The sequence below is a fragment of the Nerophis lumbriciformis genome, linkage group LG17 (genome assembly GCF_033978685.3).
Source record: "Nerophis lumbriciformis linkage group LG17, RoL_Nlum_v2.1, whole genome shotgun sequence".
NCBI lineage: Eukaryota > Metazoa > Chordata > Actinopteri > Syngnathiformes > Syngnathidae > Nerophis > Nerophis lumbriciformis.
The window spans coordinates 1026325-1048659 of NC_084564.2; the positions used below are offsets into that span (position 1 = coordinate 1026325).

The 22335-nt window shown below is 29.3% G+C and overlaps 2 protein-coding genes across 2 annotated transcripts in view; both read left to right on the forward strand.

Moving 5' to 3' along the window:
- Positions 1–14545, forward strand: part of LOC133614892 (short transient receptor potential channel 7-like) — a 37764-nt gene extending 23219 nt beyond the window's left edge. Inside the window, exons 9-13 of the mRNA XM_061973256.1 lie at positions 5905–6100; positions 6159–6317; positions 6386–6442; positions 14229–14304; positions 14392–14545. Coding sequence (XP_061829240.1) covers positions 5905–6100; positions 6159–6317; positions 6386–6442; positions 14229–14304; positions 14392–14507 — 604 coding nt within the window. The 3' untranslated portion in view covers positions 14508–14545. The remainder of the gene's footprint in view (positions 1–5904; positions 6101–6158; positions 6318–6385; positions 6443–14228; positions 14305–14391) is intronic.
- Positions 14546–14629: 84 nt separating this feature from the next.
- LOC140679517 (uncharacterized) lies at positions 14630–21238 on the forward strand. The gene is made up of 3 exons (XM_072915032.1): positions 14630–14634; positions 14867–15387; positions 21111–21238. Exons 1-3 carry the CDS (start codon positions 14630–14632, stop codon positions 21236–21238), a joined length of 654 nt encoding a protein of 217 aa, XP_072771133.1.
- Positions 21239–22335: the final 1097 nt, after the last annotated feature.

Sequence of the window (22335 nt, forward strand, 5' to 3'; positions counted from 1 at the left end):
AACAAAAAAACATCTGCAAATAAAAATAAACAATGTATAAGTAAAAAAAACAATTGTATGCTTTAAAAAAAAGATTGCCTTCTGTAAGACAAGAACAGGTTATGCATTCTAAGTCGTCAAATATGGCAAGTAAGAGGTGGCTAACAATGCAGCTAACAGGAGTACACTATTGTACTCATTAAAAACACCAACAATACTCCATTTACATGTGGTGACCTGAATATTAACAAGTACTGGTCATATTGTTATTATAAGTGCTGACGCAGACAGACTATTTTAGTAAAAAAATACATTTGCATATATTAAAACAATTTACTTCAATTAAAAAAAAAATGCAATATAAAAGGTTTTTTTTTTTTTAATTATTGGCATGTATAAAAAGAAATTTCTAAATGTAAAAAATTTGTATTCAATTAAAAATATAATTCCAAGTATAAAAACAATTTTATTCAATTAAAAAAATAATATCAAGTATAAAAAATATTTTATTCAATAAAAAAATGATTGCCACATATAAAAATACATGTATGCAAAATTATTCGTAGGTAAAAAATAGAAAATAAAAAAAACATCTGCAAATAAAAATAAACAATGTATAAATAAAAAAAACAATTGTATGCTTTTAAAAAAAGATTGCCTTCTGTAAGACAAGAACAGGTTATGCATTCTAAGTCGTCAAATATGGCAAGTAAGAGGTGGCTAACAATGCAGCTAACAGGAGTACACTATTGTACTCATTAAAAACACCAACAATACTCCATTTACATGTGGTGACCTGAATATTAACAAGTACTGGTCATATTGTTATTATAAGTGCTGACGCAGACAGACTATTTTAGTAAAAAATACATTTGCATATATTAAAACAATTTACTTCAATTAAAAAAAAAATGCAAGTATAAAAGTTTTTTTTGTTGTTAATTATTGGCATGTATAAAAAGAAATTTCTAAATGTAAAAAATTTGTATTCAATTAAAAATATAATTCCTATTAAAAAAATAATATCAAGTATAAAAAATATTTTATTCAATAAAAAAATGATTGCCACATATAAAAATACATGTATGCAAAATTATTCGTAGGTAAAAAAAACCAAAAAAAAAACCATCTGCAAATAAAAATAAACAATGTATAAGTAAAAAAACAATTGTATGCTTTTAAAAAAAGATTGCCTTCTGTAAGACAAGAACAGGTTATGCATTCTAAGTCGTCAAATATGGCAAGTAAGAGGTGGCTAACAATGCAGCTAACAGGAGTACACTATTGTACTCATTAAAAACACCAACAATACTCCATTTACATGTGGTGACCTGAATATTAACAAGTACTGGTCATATTGTTATTATAAGTGCTGACGCAGACAGACTATTTTAGTAAAAAATACATTTGCATATATTAAAACAATTTACTTCAATAAAAAAAAAATGCAAGTATAAAAGTTTTTTTTTTTTAAATTATTGGCATGTATAAAAAGAAATTTCTAAATGTAAAAAATTTGTATTTAATTAAAAATATAATTCCAAGTATAAAAACAATTTTATTCAATTAAAAAAATAATATCAAGTATAAAAAATATTTTATTCAATAAAAAAATGATTGCCACATAAAAATACATGGATGCAAAATTATTCGTAGGTAAAAAAAACACAAAAAAAACCCATCTGCAAATAAAAATAAACAATGTATAAGTAAAAAAACAATTGTATGCTTTTAAAAAAAGATTGCATTCTGTAAGACAAGAACAGGTTATGCATTCTAAGTCGTCAAATATGGCAAGTAAGAGGTGGCTAACAATGCAGCTAACAGGAGTACACTATTGTACTCATTAAAAACACCAACAATACTCCATTTACATGTGGTGACCTGAATATTAACAAGTACTGGTCATATTGTTATTATAAGTGCTGACGCAGACAGACTATTTTAGTAAAAAAATACATTTGCATATATTAAAACAATTTACTTCAATTAAAAAAAAAATGCAAGTATAAAAGGTTTTTTTTTTTTTAATTATTGGCATGTATAAAAAGAAATTTCTAAATGTAAAAAATTTGTATTCAATTAAAAATATAATTCCAATTAAAAAAATAATATCAAGTATAAAAAATATTTTATTCAATAAAAAAATTATTGCCACATATAAAAATACATGTATGCAAAATTATTCGTAGGTAAAAAAACCCAAAAAAAACCCCATCTGCAAATAAAAATAAACAATGTATAAGTAAAAAAACAATTGTATGCTTTTAAAAAAAGATTGCCTTCTGTAAGACAAGAACAGGTTATGCATTCTAAGTCGTCAAATATGGCAAGTAAGAGGTGGCTAACAATGCAGCTAACAGGAGTACACTATTGTACTCATTAAAAACACCAACAATACTCCATTTACATGTGGTGACCTGAATATTAACAAGTACTGGTCATATTGTTATTATAAGTGCTGACGCAGACAGACTATTTTAGTAAAAAATACATTTGCATATATTAAAACAATTTACTTCAATAAAAAAAAAAAATGCAAGTATAAATTTTTTTTTTTTTTTTTTTTAATTATTGGCATGTATAAAAAGAAATTTCTAAATGTAAGAAATTTGTATTTAATTAAAAATATAATTCCAAGTATAAAAACAATTTTATTCAATTAAAAAAATAATATCAAGTATAAAAAATATTTTATTCAATAAAAAAATGATTGCCACATATAAAAATACATGTATGCAAAATTATTCGTAGGTAAAAAAAACAACAACAAAAAAACATCTGCAAATAAAAATAAACAATGTATAAGTAAAATAACAATTGTATGCTTTTAAAAAAAGATTGCCTTCTGTAAGACAAGAACAGGTTATGCATTCTAAGTCGTCAAATATGGCAAGTAAGAGGTGGCTAACAATGCAGCTAACAGGAGTACACTATTGTACTCATTAAAAACACCAACAATACTCCATTTACATGTGGTGACCTGAATATTAACAAGTACTGGTCATATTGTTATTATAAGTGCTGACGCAGACAGACTATTTTAGTAAAAAATACATTTGCATATATTAAAACAATTTACTTCAATTAAAAAAAAAATGCAAGTATAATTTTTTTTTTTTTTTAAATTATTGGCATGTATAAAAAGAAATTTCTAAATGTAAAAAATTTGTATTCAATTAAAAATATAATTCCAATTAAAAAAATAATATCAAGTATAAAAAATATTTTATTCAATAAAAAAATTATTGCCACATATAAAAATACATTTATGCAAAATTATTTGTAGATAAAAAAAAACAACAACAAAAAAACATCTGCAAATAAAAATAAACAATGTATAATTAAAAAAACAATTGTATGCTTTTAAAAAAAGATTGCCTTCTGTAAGACAAGAACAGGTTATGCATTCTAAGTCGTCAAATATGGCAAGTAAGAGGTGGCTAACAATGCAGCTAACAGGAGTACACTATTGTACTCATTAAAAACACCAAAAATACTCCATTTACATGTGGTGACCTGAATATTAACAAGTACTGGTCATATTGTTATTATAAGTGCTGACGCAGACAGACTATTTTAGTAAAAAACACATTTGCATATATTAAAACAATTTACTTCAATTAAAAAAAAAATGCAAGTATTAAAGTTTTTTGTTTTTTTAATTATTGGCATGTATAAAAAGAAATTTCTAAATGTAAAAAATTTGTATTCAATTAAAAATATAATTCCAAGTATAACAACAATTTTATTCAATTAAAAAAATAATATCAAGTATAAAAAATATTTTATTCAATAAAAAAATGATTGCCACATATAAAAATACATGTATGCAAAATTATTCGTAGGTAAAAAAAAACAACAACAAAAAAAACATCTGCAAATAAAAATAAACAATGTATAAGTAAAAAAACAATTGTATGCTTTTAAAAAAAGATTGCCTTCTGTAAGACAAGAACAAGTTATGCATTCTAAGTCGTCAAATATGGCAAGTAAGAGGTGGCTAACAATGCAGCTAACAGGAGTACACTATTGTACTCATTAAAAACACCAACAATACTCCATTTACATGTGGTGACCTGAATATTAACAAATAATAGTGATATTGTTATTATAAATATTAACAAGTAATAGTGATATTGTTATTTTAAATATTACCAAGTATTAGTGATATTGTTATTATAAATATTAACAATTATTTGTGATATTGTTATTATAAGTGCTAACGCAGACGGACTATTTTAGCCAAGCTAATTAGCTTATGCTGCTATATTGACATGTTGAGCTGCTGCATGGCCTCTGAGTTGGTGAAAGTTAATTGTAGATGATAAATCATGTCTCTCACCTGGATAGTAGAAGGTTGTGGACATAAACACACAAGTTGGTCAACTTTGACATCCAACTTAGACCCGGAGATGGTGAGAAAGACACTTTTTTAACCCTTTGAGAGGATGATGATGAATTGTTGATGTAAAGGGGAAGATACAACCATCCTATCAATCCATCCCAGTGAGAGCAGACATTGTACAGTAAGTGATTGTTTTATTATGTTCTTGTTTAGCACTTAGCAATACTGCTACATGATACTTAGTGTTTGACTTCTACAACTTGTAGATCATCCTCCTTAAGTTCAGGCTCAAAAATATAAGTTTCTGGATCACCATTTGTTCCAAAGTAGTTTCTGTTGTCTCATCAAGTCTGCTATGATTAGTAGTCTTGTTGTTGTTGAAGGGAAAGTGAGCGTTGTGATGTGTCTGTGAAATTAATTCTTAAAATGACTAAAATATATATATTACATGTTATTATGAATGTTACTACATGACATATATACTTACATCATGTATACATTACATGTTATTATGAATGTTACTACATGACATATATACTTACATCATGTATATATTACATGTTATTATGAATGTTACTAGATACTACATATATACTTACATCATGTATATATTACATGTTATTATGAATGTTACTACATGACATATATACTTACATCATGTATACATTACATGTTATTATGAATGTTCCTACATGACACATATACTTACATCATGTATATATTACATGTTATTATGAATGTTACTACATGACATATATACTTACATCATGTATATATTGCATGTTATTATGAATGTTACTACATTACATATATACTTACATCATGTATATATTACATGTTATTATGAATGTTGCTACATGACATATATACTTACATCATGTATATATTACATGTTATTATGAATGTTACTAGATACTACATATATACTTACAGTGTGTATATAAAATATGTAATTATTACATGTTATTATGAATGTTACTAGATACTACATATATACTTACAGTGTGTATATAAAATATGTAATTATTACATGTTATTATGAATGTTACTAGATACTACATGTATACTTACAGTGTGTATATAAAATATGTAAATATTACATGTTATGAATGTTACAAGATACTACATATATACTTACAGTGTGTATATAAAATATGTAAATATTACATGTTATTGTGAATGTTACTAGATACTACATATATACTTACAGTGTGTATATAAAATATGTAAATGTTGCATGTTATTGTGAATGTTACTAGATACTACATATATACTTAGTGTGTGTATAAAATATGTAAATATTACATGTTATTATGAATGTTACTAGATACTACATATATACTTACAGTGTGTATATAAAACCTTGATGGAGGTTTTTAAATGTGTTTTAGAGAGCATTGTAGGCGTAACAGAGCAACCCTCATTAGCTCTATTGTTAGCTGACTCTTGCTAATGTTTATTTATGAATTAGAATGCATTAAGAACATGTGTTCTTGTCTTACATAAGGGTTATAAATGATAGACACTTTCCTAAATGTCATGTTCTATAAGCTGATGAATGCACTCTGTCCGTGTAGGCTGGAGGAAAGTTTTAAAACTCTCTTCTGGGCCATCTTCGGCCTGTCGGAGGTGAAGTCTGTGGTGATGGACGTGGAGCACAAGTTCATCGAGGACATCGGCTACTTCCTGTACGGACTCTACAACGTGGTCATGGTGGTCGTGTTGCTCAACGTGCTCATTGCCATGTTCAACAGCTCCTTCCAGCAGATCCAGGTGGGCCGACTACTAATGGACGTGACTTCCTGCTGGCTAACATGGAGTACGTTGACAGGGTGACTGTGACGTGGAGTGGTTATTCGCCAGGTCCAAACTGTGGTTGTCCTACTTTGAGCCCGTCAGTTCACTGCCTGTGCCCTTCAACCTGCTCCCACGTGTGGGCTTCCTGCGGGGAGTCAAAGTGTGTCCCTGGCAGAAGGACGGAGATGAAATGGTACCAAGGTTAGGACGGCCATTTTGAATTCTTACTGCATTCTAAAGTGTATTTTCTTCTGGTGTAAGTTGAGTCAACAGGAGGATACCAGCAAGGACACGCCCCTTTGTCCCACACACCATCAGGTACAGTATTATAATTATTATTAATATAATTTAAAGTATTATTCACTTTATTATTAATATTATTTAAAGTATTATTCACTTTATTATTAATATTATTTAAAGTATTATTCACTTTATTATTCACTTTATTATTAATATAATTTAAAGCATTATTCACTTTATTATTAATGTCATTTAAAGTATTATTCACTTTATTATTGATATCATTTAAATAAAGTATTATTCACTTTATTATTAATATAATTTAAAGTATTATTCACTTTATTAATATAATTCAAAGTATTATTCACTTTATTATTAATATAATTTAAAGTATTATTCACTTTATTAATATAATTCAAAGTATTATTCACTTTATCAGTAATATAATTTAAAGTATTATTCACTTTATTATTAATATAATTCAAAGTAGTATTCACTTTATTATTAATATAATTTAAAGTATTATTCACTTTATTATTAATATTATTTAAAGTATTATTCACTTTATTATTCACTTTATTATTAATATAATTTAAAGCATTATTCACTTTATTATTAATGTCATTTAAAGTATTATTCACTTTATTATTGATATCATTTAAATAAAGTATTATTCACTTTATTATTAATATAATTTAAAGTATTATTCACTTTATTAATATAATTCAAAGTATTATTCACTTTATTATTAATATAATTTAAAGTATTATTCACTTTATTAATATAATTCAAAGTATTATTCACTTTATTAGTAATATAATTTAAAGTATTATTCACTTTATTATTAATATAATTCAAAGTAGTATTCACTTTATTATTAATATAATTTAAAGTATTATTCACTTTATTATTAATATTATTTAAAGTATTATTCACTTTATTATTCACTTTATTATTAATATAATTTAAAGCATTATTCACTTTATTATTAATGTCATTTAAAGTATTATTCACTTTATTATTGATATCATTTAAATAAAGTATTATTCACTTTATTATTAATATAATTTAAAGTATTATTCACTTTATTAATATAATTCAAAGTATTATTCACTTTATTATTAATATAATTTAAAGTATTATTCACTTTATTAATATAATTCAAAGTATTATTCACTTTATTAGTAATATAATTTAAAGTATTATTCACTTTATTATTAATATAATTCAAAGTAGTATTCACTTTATCATTAATATAATTTAAAGTATTATTCACTTTATTATTAATATCATTTAAAGTATTATTCACTTTATTATTAATATTATTTAAAGTATTATTCACTTTACTATTCACTTTATTATTAATATAATTTAAAGCATTATTCACTTTATTATTAATGTCATTTAAAGTATTATTCACTTTATTATTGATATCATTTAAATAAAGTATTATTCACGTTATTATTAATATAATTTAAAGTATTATTCACTTTATTAATATAATTCAAAGTATTATTCACTTTATTATTAATATAATTTAAAGTATTATTCACTTTATTAATATAATTCAAAGTATTATTCACTTTATTAGTAATATAATTTAAAGTATTATTCACTTTATTATTAATATAATTCAAAGTAGTATTCACTTTATTATTAATATAATTTAAAGTATTATTCACTTTATTATTAATATTATTTAAAGTGTTATTCACTTTATTATTAAATTCATTCCAAAGTCACTCCTCGGTCAATATTTATTTTATTTCAAGACAACAACTTTTTAATAACACTAAATCCTCATGTTGACTTTTCTGACATCAACACACTGATGTCATGTTTAAATCCATCAATGTCCAAACATTCACACAATAATCTTTTCTACACCAACATTCACCAACATCCTGGAATTTTTTTGAACTTGGAAAAAATATAGTTTGAATTTTCAGGACGGTGGAATGTGTTGAAGGTGGAATGGTTTGAATCTGATAAAAAATGTGGGAATTGTGCAACTTTGAAAAATGTCCCATTCTTTTCAATGGGAATTCCATGGAAATTTGGGAATTTCGAGAAAAGCGGGAATTTTTTTGAAAATGGTAAAAAAAACAAACCTTGAATATTATGAATGAGTTGAAATGGTTGGTGTTGGAATTTTTAAAAGCGGTTGAGAAATGTTGAAGTAGTAACATGTTGAATTGAGAAATGGTATTATGGAATTCCTGGAATTTCGAAGGGGGAAAAAGGGAATTTTTACAGTTCAAATAACAACTTTGTTTTTTGTCCTGATTAAGAGGAATATTTTGATGGTGGAACTATTGAAGTGGGTGGGAAAATGTGGGAGGAGTAGTTGCCAGAAAAAAAGGGTGTAAATAGGGCTTTGGAAAAGCAGAATTTCTGGAAAATCCTGGAATTTTTTTTAACTTGGAAAAAATATAGTTTGAATTTTCTGGATGGTGGAATGTGTTGAAGGTGGAATGGTTTGAATCGGTTGAAAAATGTGGGAATTGTGGAAGTTTGAAAAATGGACAATTCATTTTGAATGGGGAAAATGTCCCTAAAACTAGGAATTCTAGGAAATCCGGGAGTTTGTTTACAATTGTTGAAAGGGAGCACACAATTCCCGAACAGGCTGAATATTTTGGAGTTGGAACGGTTTGAATCTGATAAAAAATGTGGGAATTGTGCAACTTTGAAAAATGTCCCATTCTTTTCAATGGGAATTTCATGGAAATTTGGGAATTTTGGGAAAAGTGGGAATTTTTTGGAAAATGGTAAAAAAAAAAAAAAAAAAAAAACTTGAATATTATGAATGAGTTGAAATGGTTGGTGTTGGAATTTTCAAAAACAGTTGAGAAATGTTGAAGTAGTAACATGTTGAATTGAGAAATTGAACAAATTACGGAATTCCTGGAATTTCGAGGGGGGAAAAAGGGAATTTTTCCAGTTCAAATAACAACTTTGTTTTTTGTCCTGATTAAGAGGAATATTTTGATGGTGGAACTGTTGAAGTGGGTGGAAAAATGTGAGAGGAGTAGTTGCCAGAAAAAAGGGTGTAAATAGTGCTTTGGAAAAGCAGAATTTATGGAAAATCCTGGAATTTTTTTGAACTTGGAAAAAATATAGTTTGAATTTTCTGGATGGTGGAATGTGTTGAAGGTGGAATGGTTTGAATCGGTTGAAAAATGTGGGAATTGTTGAAGTTTGAAAAATGGACAATTCATTTTGAATGGGGAAAATGTCCCTAAAACTAGGAATTCTAGGAAATCCGGGAGTTTGTTTACAATTGTTGAAAGGGAGCACACAATTCCTGAAAAGGCTGAATATTTTGAAATTGGAACGGTTTGAATCTGATAAAAAATGTGGGAATTGTGCAGCTTTGAAAAATGTCCCATTCTTTTCAATGGGAATTTCATGAAAATTTGGGAATTTTGGGAAAAGCGGGAATTTTTTTGAAAATGGTAAAAAACAAATTTGAATATTATGAATGAGTTGAAATGGTTGGTGTTGGAATTTTTAAAAGCGGTTGAGAAATGTTGAAGCAGTAACATGTTGAATTAAGAACTGGTATTATGGAATTCCTGGAATTTCGGGGGGGGGGGGAAGGGAATTTTTCCAGTTCAAATAACAACTTTGTTTTTTGTCCTGATTAAGAGGAATATTTTGATGGTGGAACTGTTGAAGTGGGTGGAAAAATGTGGGAGGGGTAGTTGCCAGAAAAAAGGGTGTAAATAGGGCTTTGGAAAAGCAGAATTTTTGGAAAATCCTGGAATATTTTTGAACTTGGAAAAAATATAGTTAGAATTTTCTGGACGGTGGAATGTGTTGAAGGTGGAATGGTTTGAATCGGTTGAAAAATGTGGGAATTGTGAAAGTTTGAAAAATGGACAATTCATTTTGAATGGGGAAAATGTCCCTAAAACTAGGAATTCTAGGAAATCCGGGAGTTTGTTTACAATTGTTGAAAGGGAGCACACAATTCCCGAACAGGCTGAATATTTTGAAATTGGAACGGTTTGAATCTGATAAAAAATGTGGGAATTGTGCAGCTTTGAAAAATGTCCCATTCTTTTCAATGGGAATTTCATGGAAATTTGGGAATTTCGGGAAAAGCGGGAATTTTTTTGAAAATGTTAAAAAAAAAAACTTGAATATTATGATCGAGTTGAAATGGTTGTTGTTGGAATTTTTAAAAACGGTTGAGAAATGTTGAAGTAGTAACATGTTGAATTGAGAAATGGTATTATGGAATTCCTGGAATTTCGGGGTGGGGGAAAGGGAATTTTTTCAGTTCAAATAACTTTATTTTTTGTCCTGATTAAGAGGAATATTTTGATGGTGGAACTGTTGAAGTGGGTGGAAAAATGTGAGAGGAGTAGTTGCCAGAAAAAAAGGGTGTAAATAGTGCTTTGGAAAAGCAGAATTTATGGAAAATCCTGGAATTTTTTTGAACTTGGAAAAAATATAGTTTGAATTTTCAGGACGGTGGAATGTGTTGAAGGTGGAATGGTTTGAATTGGTTGAAAAATGTGGGAATTGTGGAAGTTTGAAAAATGGACAATTCATTTTGAATGGGGAAAATATCCCTAAAACTAGGAATTCTAGGAAATCCGGGAGTTTGTTTACAATTGTTGAAAGGGAGCACACAATTCCCGAACAGGCTGAATATTTTGGAGTTGGAACGGTTTGAATCTGATAAAAAATGTGGGAATTGTGCAGCTTTGAAAAATGTCCCATTCTTTTCAATGGGAATTTCATGGAAATTTGGGAATTTCGGGAAAAGCGGCAATTTTTTTGAAAATGGTAAAAAAAAAACTTGAATATTATGAATGAGTTGAAATGGTTGTTGTTGGAATTTTTAAAAATGGTTGAGAAATGTTGAAGTAGTAACATGTTGAATTGAGAAATGGTATTATGGAATTCCTGGAATTTCGGGGTGGGGGAAAGGGAATTTTTTCAGTTCAAATAACTTTATTTTTTGTCCTGATTAAGAGGAATATTTTGATGGTGGAACTGTTGAAGTGGGTGGAAAAATGTGAGAGGAGTAGTTGCCAGAAAAAAAGGGTGTAAATAGGGCTTTGGAAAAGCAGAATTTATGGAAAATCCTGGAATTTTTTTGAACTTGGAAAAAATATAGTTTGAATTTTCAGGACGGTGGAATGTGTTGAAGGTGGAATAGTTTGAATCGGTTGAAAAATGTGGGAATTGTGGAAGTTTGAAATATGGACAATTCATTTTGAATGGGGAAAATGTCCCTAAAACTAGGAATTCTAGGAAATCCGGGAGTTTGTTTACAATTGTTGAAAGGGAGCACACAATTCCCGAACAGGCTGAATATTTTGGAGTTGGAACGGTTTGAATCTGATAAAAAAAAATGTGGGAATTGTGCAGCTTTGAAAAATGTCCCATTCTTTTCAATGGGAATTTCATGGAAATTTGGGAATTTCGGGAAAAGCGGGAATTTTTTGGAAAATATTATGAATGAGTTGAAATGGTTGGTGTTGGAATTTTTAAAAACATTTGAGAAATGTTGAAGTAGTAACATGTTGAATTGAGAAATTGAACAAATTACGGAATTCCTGGAATTTCGGGGGGAAAAAGGGAATTTTTCCAGTTCAAATAACAACTTTGTTTTTTGTCCTGATTAAGAGGAATATTTTGATGGTGGAACTGTTGGAGTGGGTGGGAAAATGTGGGAGGAGTAGTTGCCAGAAAAAAGGGTGTAAATAGGGCTTTGGAAAAGCAGAATTTCTGGAAAATCCTGGAATTTTTTTTAACTTGGAAAAAATATAGTTTGAATTTTCAGGACTGTGGAATGTGTTGAAGGTGGAATGGTTTGAATCGGTTGAAAAATGTGGGAATTGTGGAAGTTTGAAAAATGGACAATTCATTTTGATTGGGGAAAATATCCCTAAAACTAGGAATTCTAGGAAATCCGGGAGTTTGTTTACAATTGTTGAAAGGGAGCGCACAATTCCCGAACAGGCTGAATATTTTGGAGTTGGAACGGTTTGAATCTGATTTCAAAAAATGTGGGAATTGTGCAGCTTTGAAAAATGTCCCATTCTTTTCAATGGGAATTCCATGGAAATTTGGGAATTTTGGGAAAAGCGGGAATTTTTTTGAAAATGGTAAAAAAAACAACTTGAATATTATGAATGAGTTGAAATGGTTGGTGTTGGAATTTTTAAAAGCGGTTGAGAAATGTTGAAGTAGTAACATGTTGAATTGAGAAATGGTATTATGGAATTCCTGGAATTTCGGGGGGGGAAAGGGAATTTTTCCAGTTCAAATAACAACTTTGTTTTTTGTCCTGATTAAGAGGAATATTTGGATGGTGGAACTTTTGAAGTGGGTGGAAAAATGTGGGAGGAGTAGTTGCCAGAAAAAAGGGTGTAAATAGGGCTTTGGAAAAGCAGAATTTCTGGAAAATCCTGGAATTTTTTTTGAACTTGGAAAAAATATAGTTTGAATTTTCTGGATGGTGGAATGTGTTGAAGGTGGAATGGTTTGAATCGGTTGAAAAATGTGGGAATTGTGGAAGTTTGAAAAATGGACAATTCATTTTGAATGGGGAAAATGTCCCTAAAACTAGGAATTCTAGGAAATCCGGGAGTTTGTTTACAATTGTTGAAAGGGAGCACACAATTCCTGAACAGGCTGAATAGTTTGAAATTGGAACGGTTTGAATCTGATTTAAAAAAAATTGGGAATTGTGCAGCTTTGAAAAATGTCCCATTCTTTTCAATGGGAATTTCATGGAATTTTGGGAAAAGCGGGAATTTTTTTGAAAATGGTTAAAAAAAAAACAAACTTGAATATTATGAATGAGTTGAAATGGTTGGTGTTGGAATTTTTAAAAACGGTTGAGAAATGTTGAAGTAGTAACATGTTGAATTGAGAAATTGAACAAATTACGGAATTCCTGGAATTTCGGGGGGGGGGGGGGGGGAAAGGGAATTTTTCCAGTTCAAATAACAACTTTGTTTTTTGTCCTGATTAAGAGGAATATTTTGATGGTGGAACTGTTGGAGTGGGTGGAAAAATGTGGGAGGAGTAGTTGCCAGAAAAAAAGGGTGTAAATAGGGCTTTGGAAAAGCAGAATTTCTGGAAAATCCTGGAATTTTTTTTGAACTTGGAAAAAATATAGTTTGAATTTTCTGGATGGTGGAATGTGTTGAAGGTGGAATGGTTTGAATCGGTTGAAAAATGTGGGAATTGTGGAAGTTTGAAAAATGGACAATTCATTTTGAACGGGGAAAATGTCCCTAAAACTAGGAATTCTAGGAAATCCGGGAGTTTGTTTACAATTGTTGAAAGGGAGCACACAATTCCTGAACAGGCTGAATATTTTGAAATTGGAACGGTTTGAATCTGATAAAAAAAAATGTGGGAATTGTGCAGCTTTGAAAAATGTCCCATTCTTTTCAATGGGAATTTCGGGAAAAGCGGGAATTTTTTTGAAAATGGTTAAAAAAAAAAACTTGAATATTATGAATGAGTTGAAATGGTTGTTGTTGGAATTTTTAGAAACGGTTGAGAAATGTTGAAGTAGTAACATGTTGAATTGAGAAATTGAACAAATTACGGAATTCCTGGAATTTCGGGGGGGAAAAAAGGGAATTTTTCCAGTTCAAATAACAACTTTATTTTTTGTCCTGATTAAGAGGAATATTTTGATGGTGGAACTGTTGAAGTGGGTGGAAAAATGTGGGAGGAGTAGTTGCCAGAAAAAAGGGTGTAAATAGGGCTTTGGAAAAGCAGAATTTCTGGAAAATCCTGGAATTTTTTTGAACTTGGAAAAAATATAGTTTGAATTTTCTGGATGGTGGAATGTGTTGAAGGTGGAATCTCTGTCACCTTCCAGAAGATCATGAAGCGCCTCATCAAGAGACACATCCTCAAAGCACAGCAAGATAGAGAAAACCACCAAGGGAGTGAAGGTGAGGAACACACACACACACACACACACACACACACACACACACACACACACACACACACACACACCTGAGTGTACCTGGGCGCAGGTGAGCTGAAGGAGATCAAGCAGGACATCTCCAGTCTTGGCCAGGAGCTGCTGGAGGCCAGCAAGCAGGAAGTGAGCGTCCTGGCGGAGGTCATCAGCCACCTGGGTGAGGTGTGACCAGGGACACTTCATTAGGTACACGTCCCTTTTCAAAAACTGACGTCACTGGAAAAACTGGTTATAATATTCAGGTCAGTTCTGAAGTTTGGCCACACGGTGGTGCTGTCGTACATTGTAAGATGCTGTTTGTCTTTATATTGTTGATATATTCTCTGCAATATTATAACAATATGAATATAATATGAATATGAATATGAATATTACAACTCTAAGATGTCACATTAATAGGAGGAATGAAGGAGATAAGTTATAATATTGTTTATTAGAACTGTAACCTTGTAATACTGTACTATACTCTTATCTTACACTGACAGACAAATAACAGTGCCTTTATTTTGAAAGGTGTTATGTAGTAGAAGTACTACAACATCAAAGATGTCAAGTAGTATAAGTACTGCAATATCAAAGCTGTCAAGTAGTATAAGTACTGCAACATCAAAAATGTCAAGTAGTATAAGTACTGCAGTATCAAATGTGTCAAGTAGTATAAGTACTGCAGTATCAAAGGTGTCAAGTAGTATAAGTACTGCAATATCAAAGGTGTCAAGTAGTATAAGTACTGCAGTATCAAAGGTGTCAAGTAGTATAAGTACTGCAGTATCAAAGGTGTCAAGTAGTATAAGTACTACAACATCAAAGGTGTCAAGTAGTATAAGTACTGCAATATCAAAGGTGTCAAGTAGTATAAGTACTGCAGTATCAAAGGTGTCAAGTAGTATAAGTACTGCAATATCACAGATGTCAAGTAGTATAAGTACTGCAACATCAAAAATGTCAAGTAGTATAAGTACTGCAACATCACAGATGTCAAGTAGTATAAGTACTGCAACATCAAAAATGTCAAGTAGTATAAGTACTGCAGTATCAAAGGTGTCAAGTAATATAAGTACTGCAGTATCAAAGGTGTCAAGTAGTAAAAGTACTGCAATTTCAAAGCTGTCAAGTAGTATAAGTACTGCAACATCAAAAATGTCAAGTAATATAAGTACTGCAGTATCAAATAAGTACTGCAATATCAAAGCTGTCAAGTAGTATAAGTACTGCAACATTAAAAATGTCAAGTAGTATAAGTACTGCAATATCACAGATGTCAAGTAGTATAAGTACTGCAATATCAAAGGTGTCAAGTAGTAAGAGTACTGCAACATCAAAAATGTCAAGTAATATAAGTACTGCAGTATCAAAGGTGTCAAGTAGTATAAGTACTGCAGTATCAAAGGTGTCAAGTAGTGTAAGTACTGCAACATCAAAGCTGTCAAGTAGTATAAGTACTGCAACATCAAAAATGTCAAGTAGTATAAGTACTGCAACATCAAAAATGTCAAGTAGTATAAGTACTGCAATATCACAGATGTCAAGTAGTATAAGTACTGCAATATCAAAGGTGTCAAGTAGTATAAGTACTGCAGTATCAAAAGTGTCAAGTAGTATAAGTACTGCAATACCACAGATGTCAAGTAGTATAAGTACTGCAGTATCAAAGGTGTCAAGTAGTATAAGTACTGCAGTATCAAAGCTGTCAAGTAGTATAAGTACTGCAATATCAAAGGTGTAAAGTAGTATAAGTACTGCAATATCACAGATGTCAAGTAGTATAAGTACGGCAACATCAAAAATGTCAAGTAGTATAAGTATTGCAATATCAAAGGTGTCAAGTAGTATAAGTACTGCAATATCACAGATGTCAAGTAGTATAAGTACTGCAGTATCAAAGGTGTCAAGTAGTATAAGTACTGCAATATCAAAGGTGTCAAGTAATATAAGTACTGCAATATCAAAGGTGTCAAGTAGTATAAGTACTGCAATATCACAGATGTCAAGTAGTATAAGTACTGCAATATTACAGATGTCAAGTAGTATAAGTACTGCAATATTACAGATGTCAAGTAGTATAAGTACTGCAATATTACAGATGTCAAGTAGTATAACTACTGCAATATCAAAGTTGTCAAGTAGTATAAGTACTGCAACATCAAAAATGTCAAGTAATATAAGTACTGCAGTATCAAAGGTGTCAAGTAGTATAAGTACTGCAACATCACAGATGTCAAGTAGTATAAGTACTGCAACATCACAGATGTCAAGTAGTATAAGTACTGCAACATCAAAAATGTCAAGTAGTATAAGTATTGCAATATCAAAGGTGTCAAGTAGTATAAGTACTGCAACATCACAGATGTCAAGTAGTATAAGTACTGCAACATCACAGATGTCAAGTAGTATAAGTACTGCAACATCAAAAATGTCAAGTAGTATAAGTATTGCAATATCAAAGGTGTCAAGTAGTATAAGTACTGCAATATCACAGATGTCAAGTAGTATAAGTACTGCAATATCACAGATGTCAAGTAGTATAAGTACGGCAACATCAAAAATGTCAAGTAGTATAAGTATTGCAATATCAAAGGTGTCAAGTAGTATAAGTACTGCAATATCACAGATGTCAAGTAGTATAAGTACTGCAGTATCAAAGGTGTCAAGTAGTATAAGTACTGCAATATCAAAGGTGTCAAGTAATATAAGTACTGCAATATCAAAGGTGTCAAGTAGTATAAGTACTGCAATATCACAGATGTCAAGTAGTATAAGTACTGCAATATTACAGATGTCAAGTAGTATAAGTACTGCAACATCACAGATGTCAAGTAGTATAACTACTGCAATATCAAAGTTGTCAAGTAGTATAAGTACTGCAACATCAAAAATGTCAAGTAATATAAGTACTGCAGTATCAAAGGTGTCAAGTAGTATAAGTACTGCAACATCACAGATGTCAAGTAGTATAAGTACTGCAACATCACAGATGTCAAGTAGTATAAGTACTGCAACATCAAAAATGTCAAGTAGTATAAGTATTGCAATATCAAAGGTGTCAAGTAGTATAAGTACTGCAATATCACAGATGTCAAGTAGTATAAGTACTGCAATATCACAGATGTCAAGTAGTATAAGTACGGCAACATCAAAAATGTCAAGTAGTATAAGTATTGCAATATCAAAGGTGTCAAGTAGTATAAGTACTGCAATATCACAGATGTCAAGTAGTATAAGTACTGCAGTATCAAAGGTGTCAAGTAGTATAAGTACTGCAATATCAAAGGTGTCAAGTAATATAAGTACTGCAATATCAAAGGTGTCAAGTAGTATAAGTACTGCAATATCACAGATGTCAAGTAGTATAAGTACTGCAATATTACAGATGTCAAGTAGTATAAGTACTGCAACATCACAGATGTCAAGTAGTATAACTACTGCAATATCAAAGTTGTCAAGTAGTATAAGTACTGCAACATCAAAAATGTCAAGTAATATAAGTACTGCAGTATCAAAGGTGTCAAGTAGTATAAGTACTGCAACATCACAGATGTCAAGTAGTATAAGTACTGCAACATCACAGATGTCAAGTAGTATAAGTACTGCAACATCAAAAATGTCAAGTAGTATAAGTATTGCAACATCACAGATGTCAAGTAGTATAAGTACTGCAATATCACAGATGTCAAGTAGTATAAGTACTGCAATATCACAGATGTCAAGTACAAAGCCCAAAAGCAGTGAAGTTGTCAGGTTGTGTAAAAGTTAAATAAAAAGAGAATACAACAAATCATTTTCAACTTATATTCAATTGAATAGACTGCAAAGACAAGATATTTAACATTGGAACTGAGAAACCTAAATTTAAAAACATTTTTTTTAAATTAAAAAAATTTGAAAATCATTTTTTACCTTGAAAAAAAATTTTACCTTGAAAATTTTTTTGTACCTTGAAAATCATTTTTTACCTTGAAAAAAAATTTTACCTTGAAAAAAAAATTTTACCTTGAAAATTTTTTTGTGCTTTGAAAATCATTTTTTACCTTGAAAAAAAAAATTGTAAGGTAAAAAAAAATTTTCAAGGTAAAATTTTTTTTTCAAGGTTAAAAATGATTTTCAAGGTAAAAAATGATTTTCAAGTTAAAAAATGATTTTCAAGGTCAAACAAATTTTTAAGGTAAAAAAAATTTTCAAGGTAAACATTTTTTTCAAGGTAAAAAATGATTTTCAAGGTAAAAAATGATTTTCAAGGAAAAAAAAATGTTTCAAGGTAAAAAAAAATTTTAAGGTAAAAAAAAATTTTCAAAGTAAAAAATGATTTTCAAGGTAAAAAAAAAATGTTAAGGTTAAAAAAAATTTTCAAGGTTAAATTTTGTTTTCAAGGTTAAAAATGATTTGCAAGGTAAAAAATGATTTTCAAGGTAACATTTTTTTTTCAAGGTAAAATTTTTTTTTTCAAGTTAAAAAAAGAATTTCAAGGTAAAAAAAATTTAAGGTAAAAAGTAAAAAAAAAATTTCAAGGTTAAAAATGATTTTCAAGGTACAAAAAAATTTTCAAGGTAAAATTTTTTTTTCAAGTTAAAACATTTTTTTCAAGGTAAAAAATGATTTTCAAGGTACAAAACAGTTTTCAAGGTAAAACTTTTTTTTCAAGGTAAAAAATGATTTTCAAATTTTTTTAATTTTTAAAAAGTGTTTTTAAATGTTTTTATTTTATTTTATTTTTTTTATTTGTAAAAATTTTTAAACTTTTTTTTATTTTTTTTTATTTTTTAAAACAATTTAAAACAATTTTAAATGTTTTTAATTTTTTTTAAACAATTTTAACAATTAACATTTTTTTTAGGGTTAGGGTTATGGTTAGGGTTAGGGTTAGGGTTAGGGTTAAGATTAGGGTTAGGGTTAGGGTTAGGTTTACCTAGAAAAAAGTTTTGCACCTTGAAAATCATTTTTTACCTTAAAAATCATGTTTTAACTTAAAACTTTTTTTTAAAATTTTTTTAAAGTTTTTTTAAAGTTTTTTTAAAGTTTTTTTAAAGTTTTTTTAAAGTTTTTTTAAAGTTTTTTTTAATTTTTTTTTAATTTTTGTAAAAATTTTAATTTAAAATTTTTTTTATTTTTATTTTAACATTTAAAAAAAAAAAAAAAATTAAATTTAAAAAAAAAATGTTTTAAATTGTTTAAATATTTTTAACTTTTTTTAACTATTTTAACTTTTTTTTAAATTTTTTTACCCTAACCCTAACCCTAATCTTAACCCTTACCCTAACCCTAACCCTAAAAAAAATGTTAATTGTTAAAATTGTTTAAAAAAATTAAATAAATTTAAAATTGTTTTAAATTGTTTAAAAATAATTTACAAATAAAAAAAAGTTAAAAAAATTTTACAAATTAAAAAAAATAAAAGAATTTAAAAACATTTTTTAAAAATTTAAAAAATTTGAAAATCATTTTTTTCCTTGAAAAAAAATTTTTATCTTAAAAAAAAATTTTACCTTGAAAATTTTTTTGCACCTTGAAAATCATTTTTTACCTTGAAAAAAAATTTTACCTTGAAAAAAAAATTTTACCTTCAAAATTTTTTTGTACCTTGAAAATCATTTTTTACCTTGAAAATCATGTTTTAACTTAAAACATTTTTTTTAATATCTTAATTTTTTAAAAGTTTAAAAAAAATTTTTTTTTTAATTTTTGTAAATATTTTTAACTTTTTTTTACTTTTTTTTTAGCTTTTTTTTAAACTTTTTTTAAACTTTTTTTTTACTTTTTTAACTTTTTTTAAAAACTTTTTTTAACTTTTTTTTAAAACAATTTACCCTAACCTTAACCCTAACCCTAACCCTAACCCTAAAAAAAATGTTAATTGTTAAAATTGTTTTAAAAAAAATTAAAAAAAGTTTACAAAATTTTACAAATTAGTGTTTTTGCAAATATTAGCTCACTTGGAATTTGATGCATGCAACATGTTTCAAAAAAGCTGGCACAAGTGGCAAAAAAGACTGAGCAAGTTGAGGAATGCTCATCAAAGACTTATTTGGAACATCCCACAGGTGAACAGGCTAATTGGGAACCGGTGGGTGCCATGATTGGCTATAAAAGTAGATTCCATGAAATGCTCAGTCATTCACAAACAAGGACGGGGCGAGGGTCACCACTTTGTCAACAAATGCCTGAGCAAATTGTTTAAGAACAACATTTCTCAAGCAGCTATTGCAAGGAATTTAAGGAATTTCACCATCTACGCTCCGTAATATCATCAAAAGGTTCAGAGGATCTGGAGAAATCACTTCACGTAAGCGGCATACCCGTGACCTCAGGCATCAAAAAGCCACATCAGTGTGTAAAGGATATCACCACATGGGCTCAGGAACACTTCAGAAAACCACTGTCAGTAACTACAGTTGGTCGCTACTTCTGTAAGTGCAAGTTAAAACTCTGCTATGCAAAGCCAAAGCCATTTATCAACAACACCCAGAAACACTTCGCTGGGCCTGAGCTCATCTAAGATGGACTGATGCAAAGTGGAAAAGTCTTCTGTGGTCTGACAAGTCCACATTTCACATTACATATAAGTTGAAAAGGATTTGTTGTATTTTGTTTTTATTTACCATTTACACAACATGACAACTTCACTGCTTTTGTAGTTTGTAGAAAGTGAATATAAGTTAATATAAGTTAATATAAAGTGAATATAAAATGAATATAAGTGAATATAAAGTGAATATAAAGGTGATAAGAAGGTGATGTTATCCAGTAGTCACCATGTGAGAATGTGTCTGATATCAGTGCAGTGTGACGCAGGAGATATCACCAAGGTCTTTGAATGCACCATCTACTTCCTGACTACACAAACACCACACTTTCATCAAAGTAGTACTACATCCACACTTCTAATACTACATCCACACCTCTAATACTACTTCCACACTTCTAATACTACATCCACACTTCTAATACTACATCCACACTTCTAATACTACATCCACACTTCTAATACTACATCCACACTTCTAATACTACATCCACACCTCTAATACCACATCCACACCTCTAATACCACATCCACACCTCTAATACTACATCCACACTTCTAATACTACATCCACACCTCTAATACTACTTCCACACTTCTAATACTACATCCACACTTCTAATACTACATCCACACTTCTAATACTACATCCACACCTCTAATACTACATCCACACCTCTAATACTACATCCACACTTCTAATACTACATCCACACTTCTAATACTACATCCACACTTCTAATACTACATCCACACTTCTAATACTACATCCACACTTCTAATACTACATCCACACTTCTAATACTACATCCACACTTCTAATACTACATCCACACTTCTAATACTACATCCATTTCCATGACTATTTACATTGTAGATTGTCACATCAAAACTATGACATCTGTAAAGTGAAAACCCTTCAAGATGACTACCTTTTGGAGCTCATCAAGAGAATGCCAAGAGTGTGCAAAGCAGTAATCAGAACAAAGGGTGGCTATTTTGAAGAAACTAGAATACATACATAATCACATTTCATCAGACATAAATTAACGTTGTTGCCCTAGGGTAAATTGGGTAACACATGGCACACTGATCAAGCTTAACCTAATGTTACTATAACAATCTACAAGGTTAATATAGCTGGCTTCTCTTTCTTCCCCTCCATTTTTCTGCCTTCGTTTGTATCTCTAGTTATCATTACATATATGTATTGTTGCATTTGAACAACTATTGTTGATAATAAAGGTCAATTATTGGTATTATTCATTATCAATACTACTATTTCTATTGGTATTTGTATTGCTCCATTTGTAGTGTAATAATCTTCATTGTCATTTTTGTATTATTATTTATTTCACTAACTGCTTATTTGCTATCACTTTTACCATATTTGTCCTATTTGCTGATGTTGTTCTATTGTTGTTGTTGTTGTTGTTATTGTTGTTGTTGTTTGCTGCTGTTGTTTTTGTCTCTCTGTCT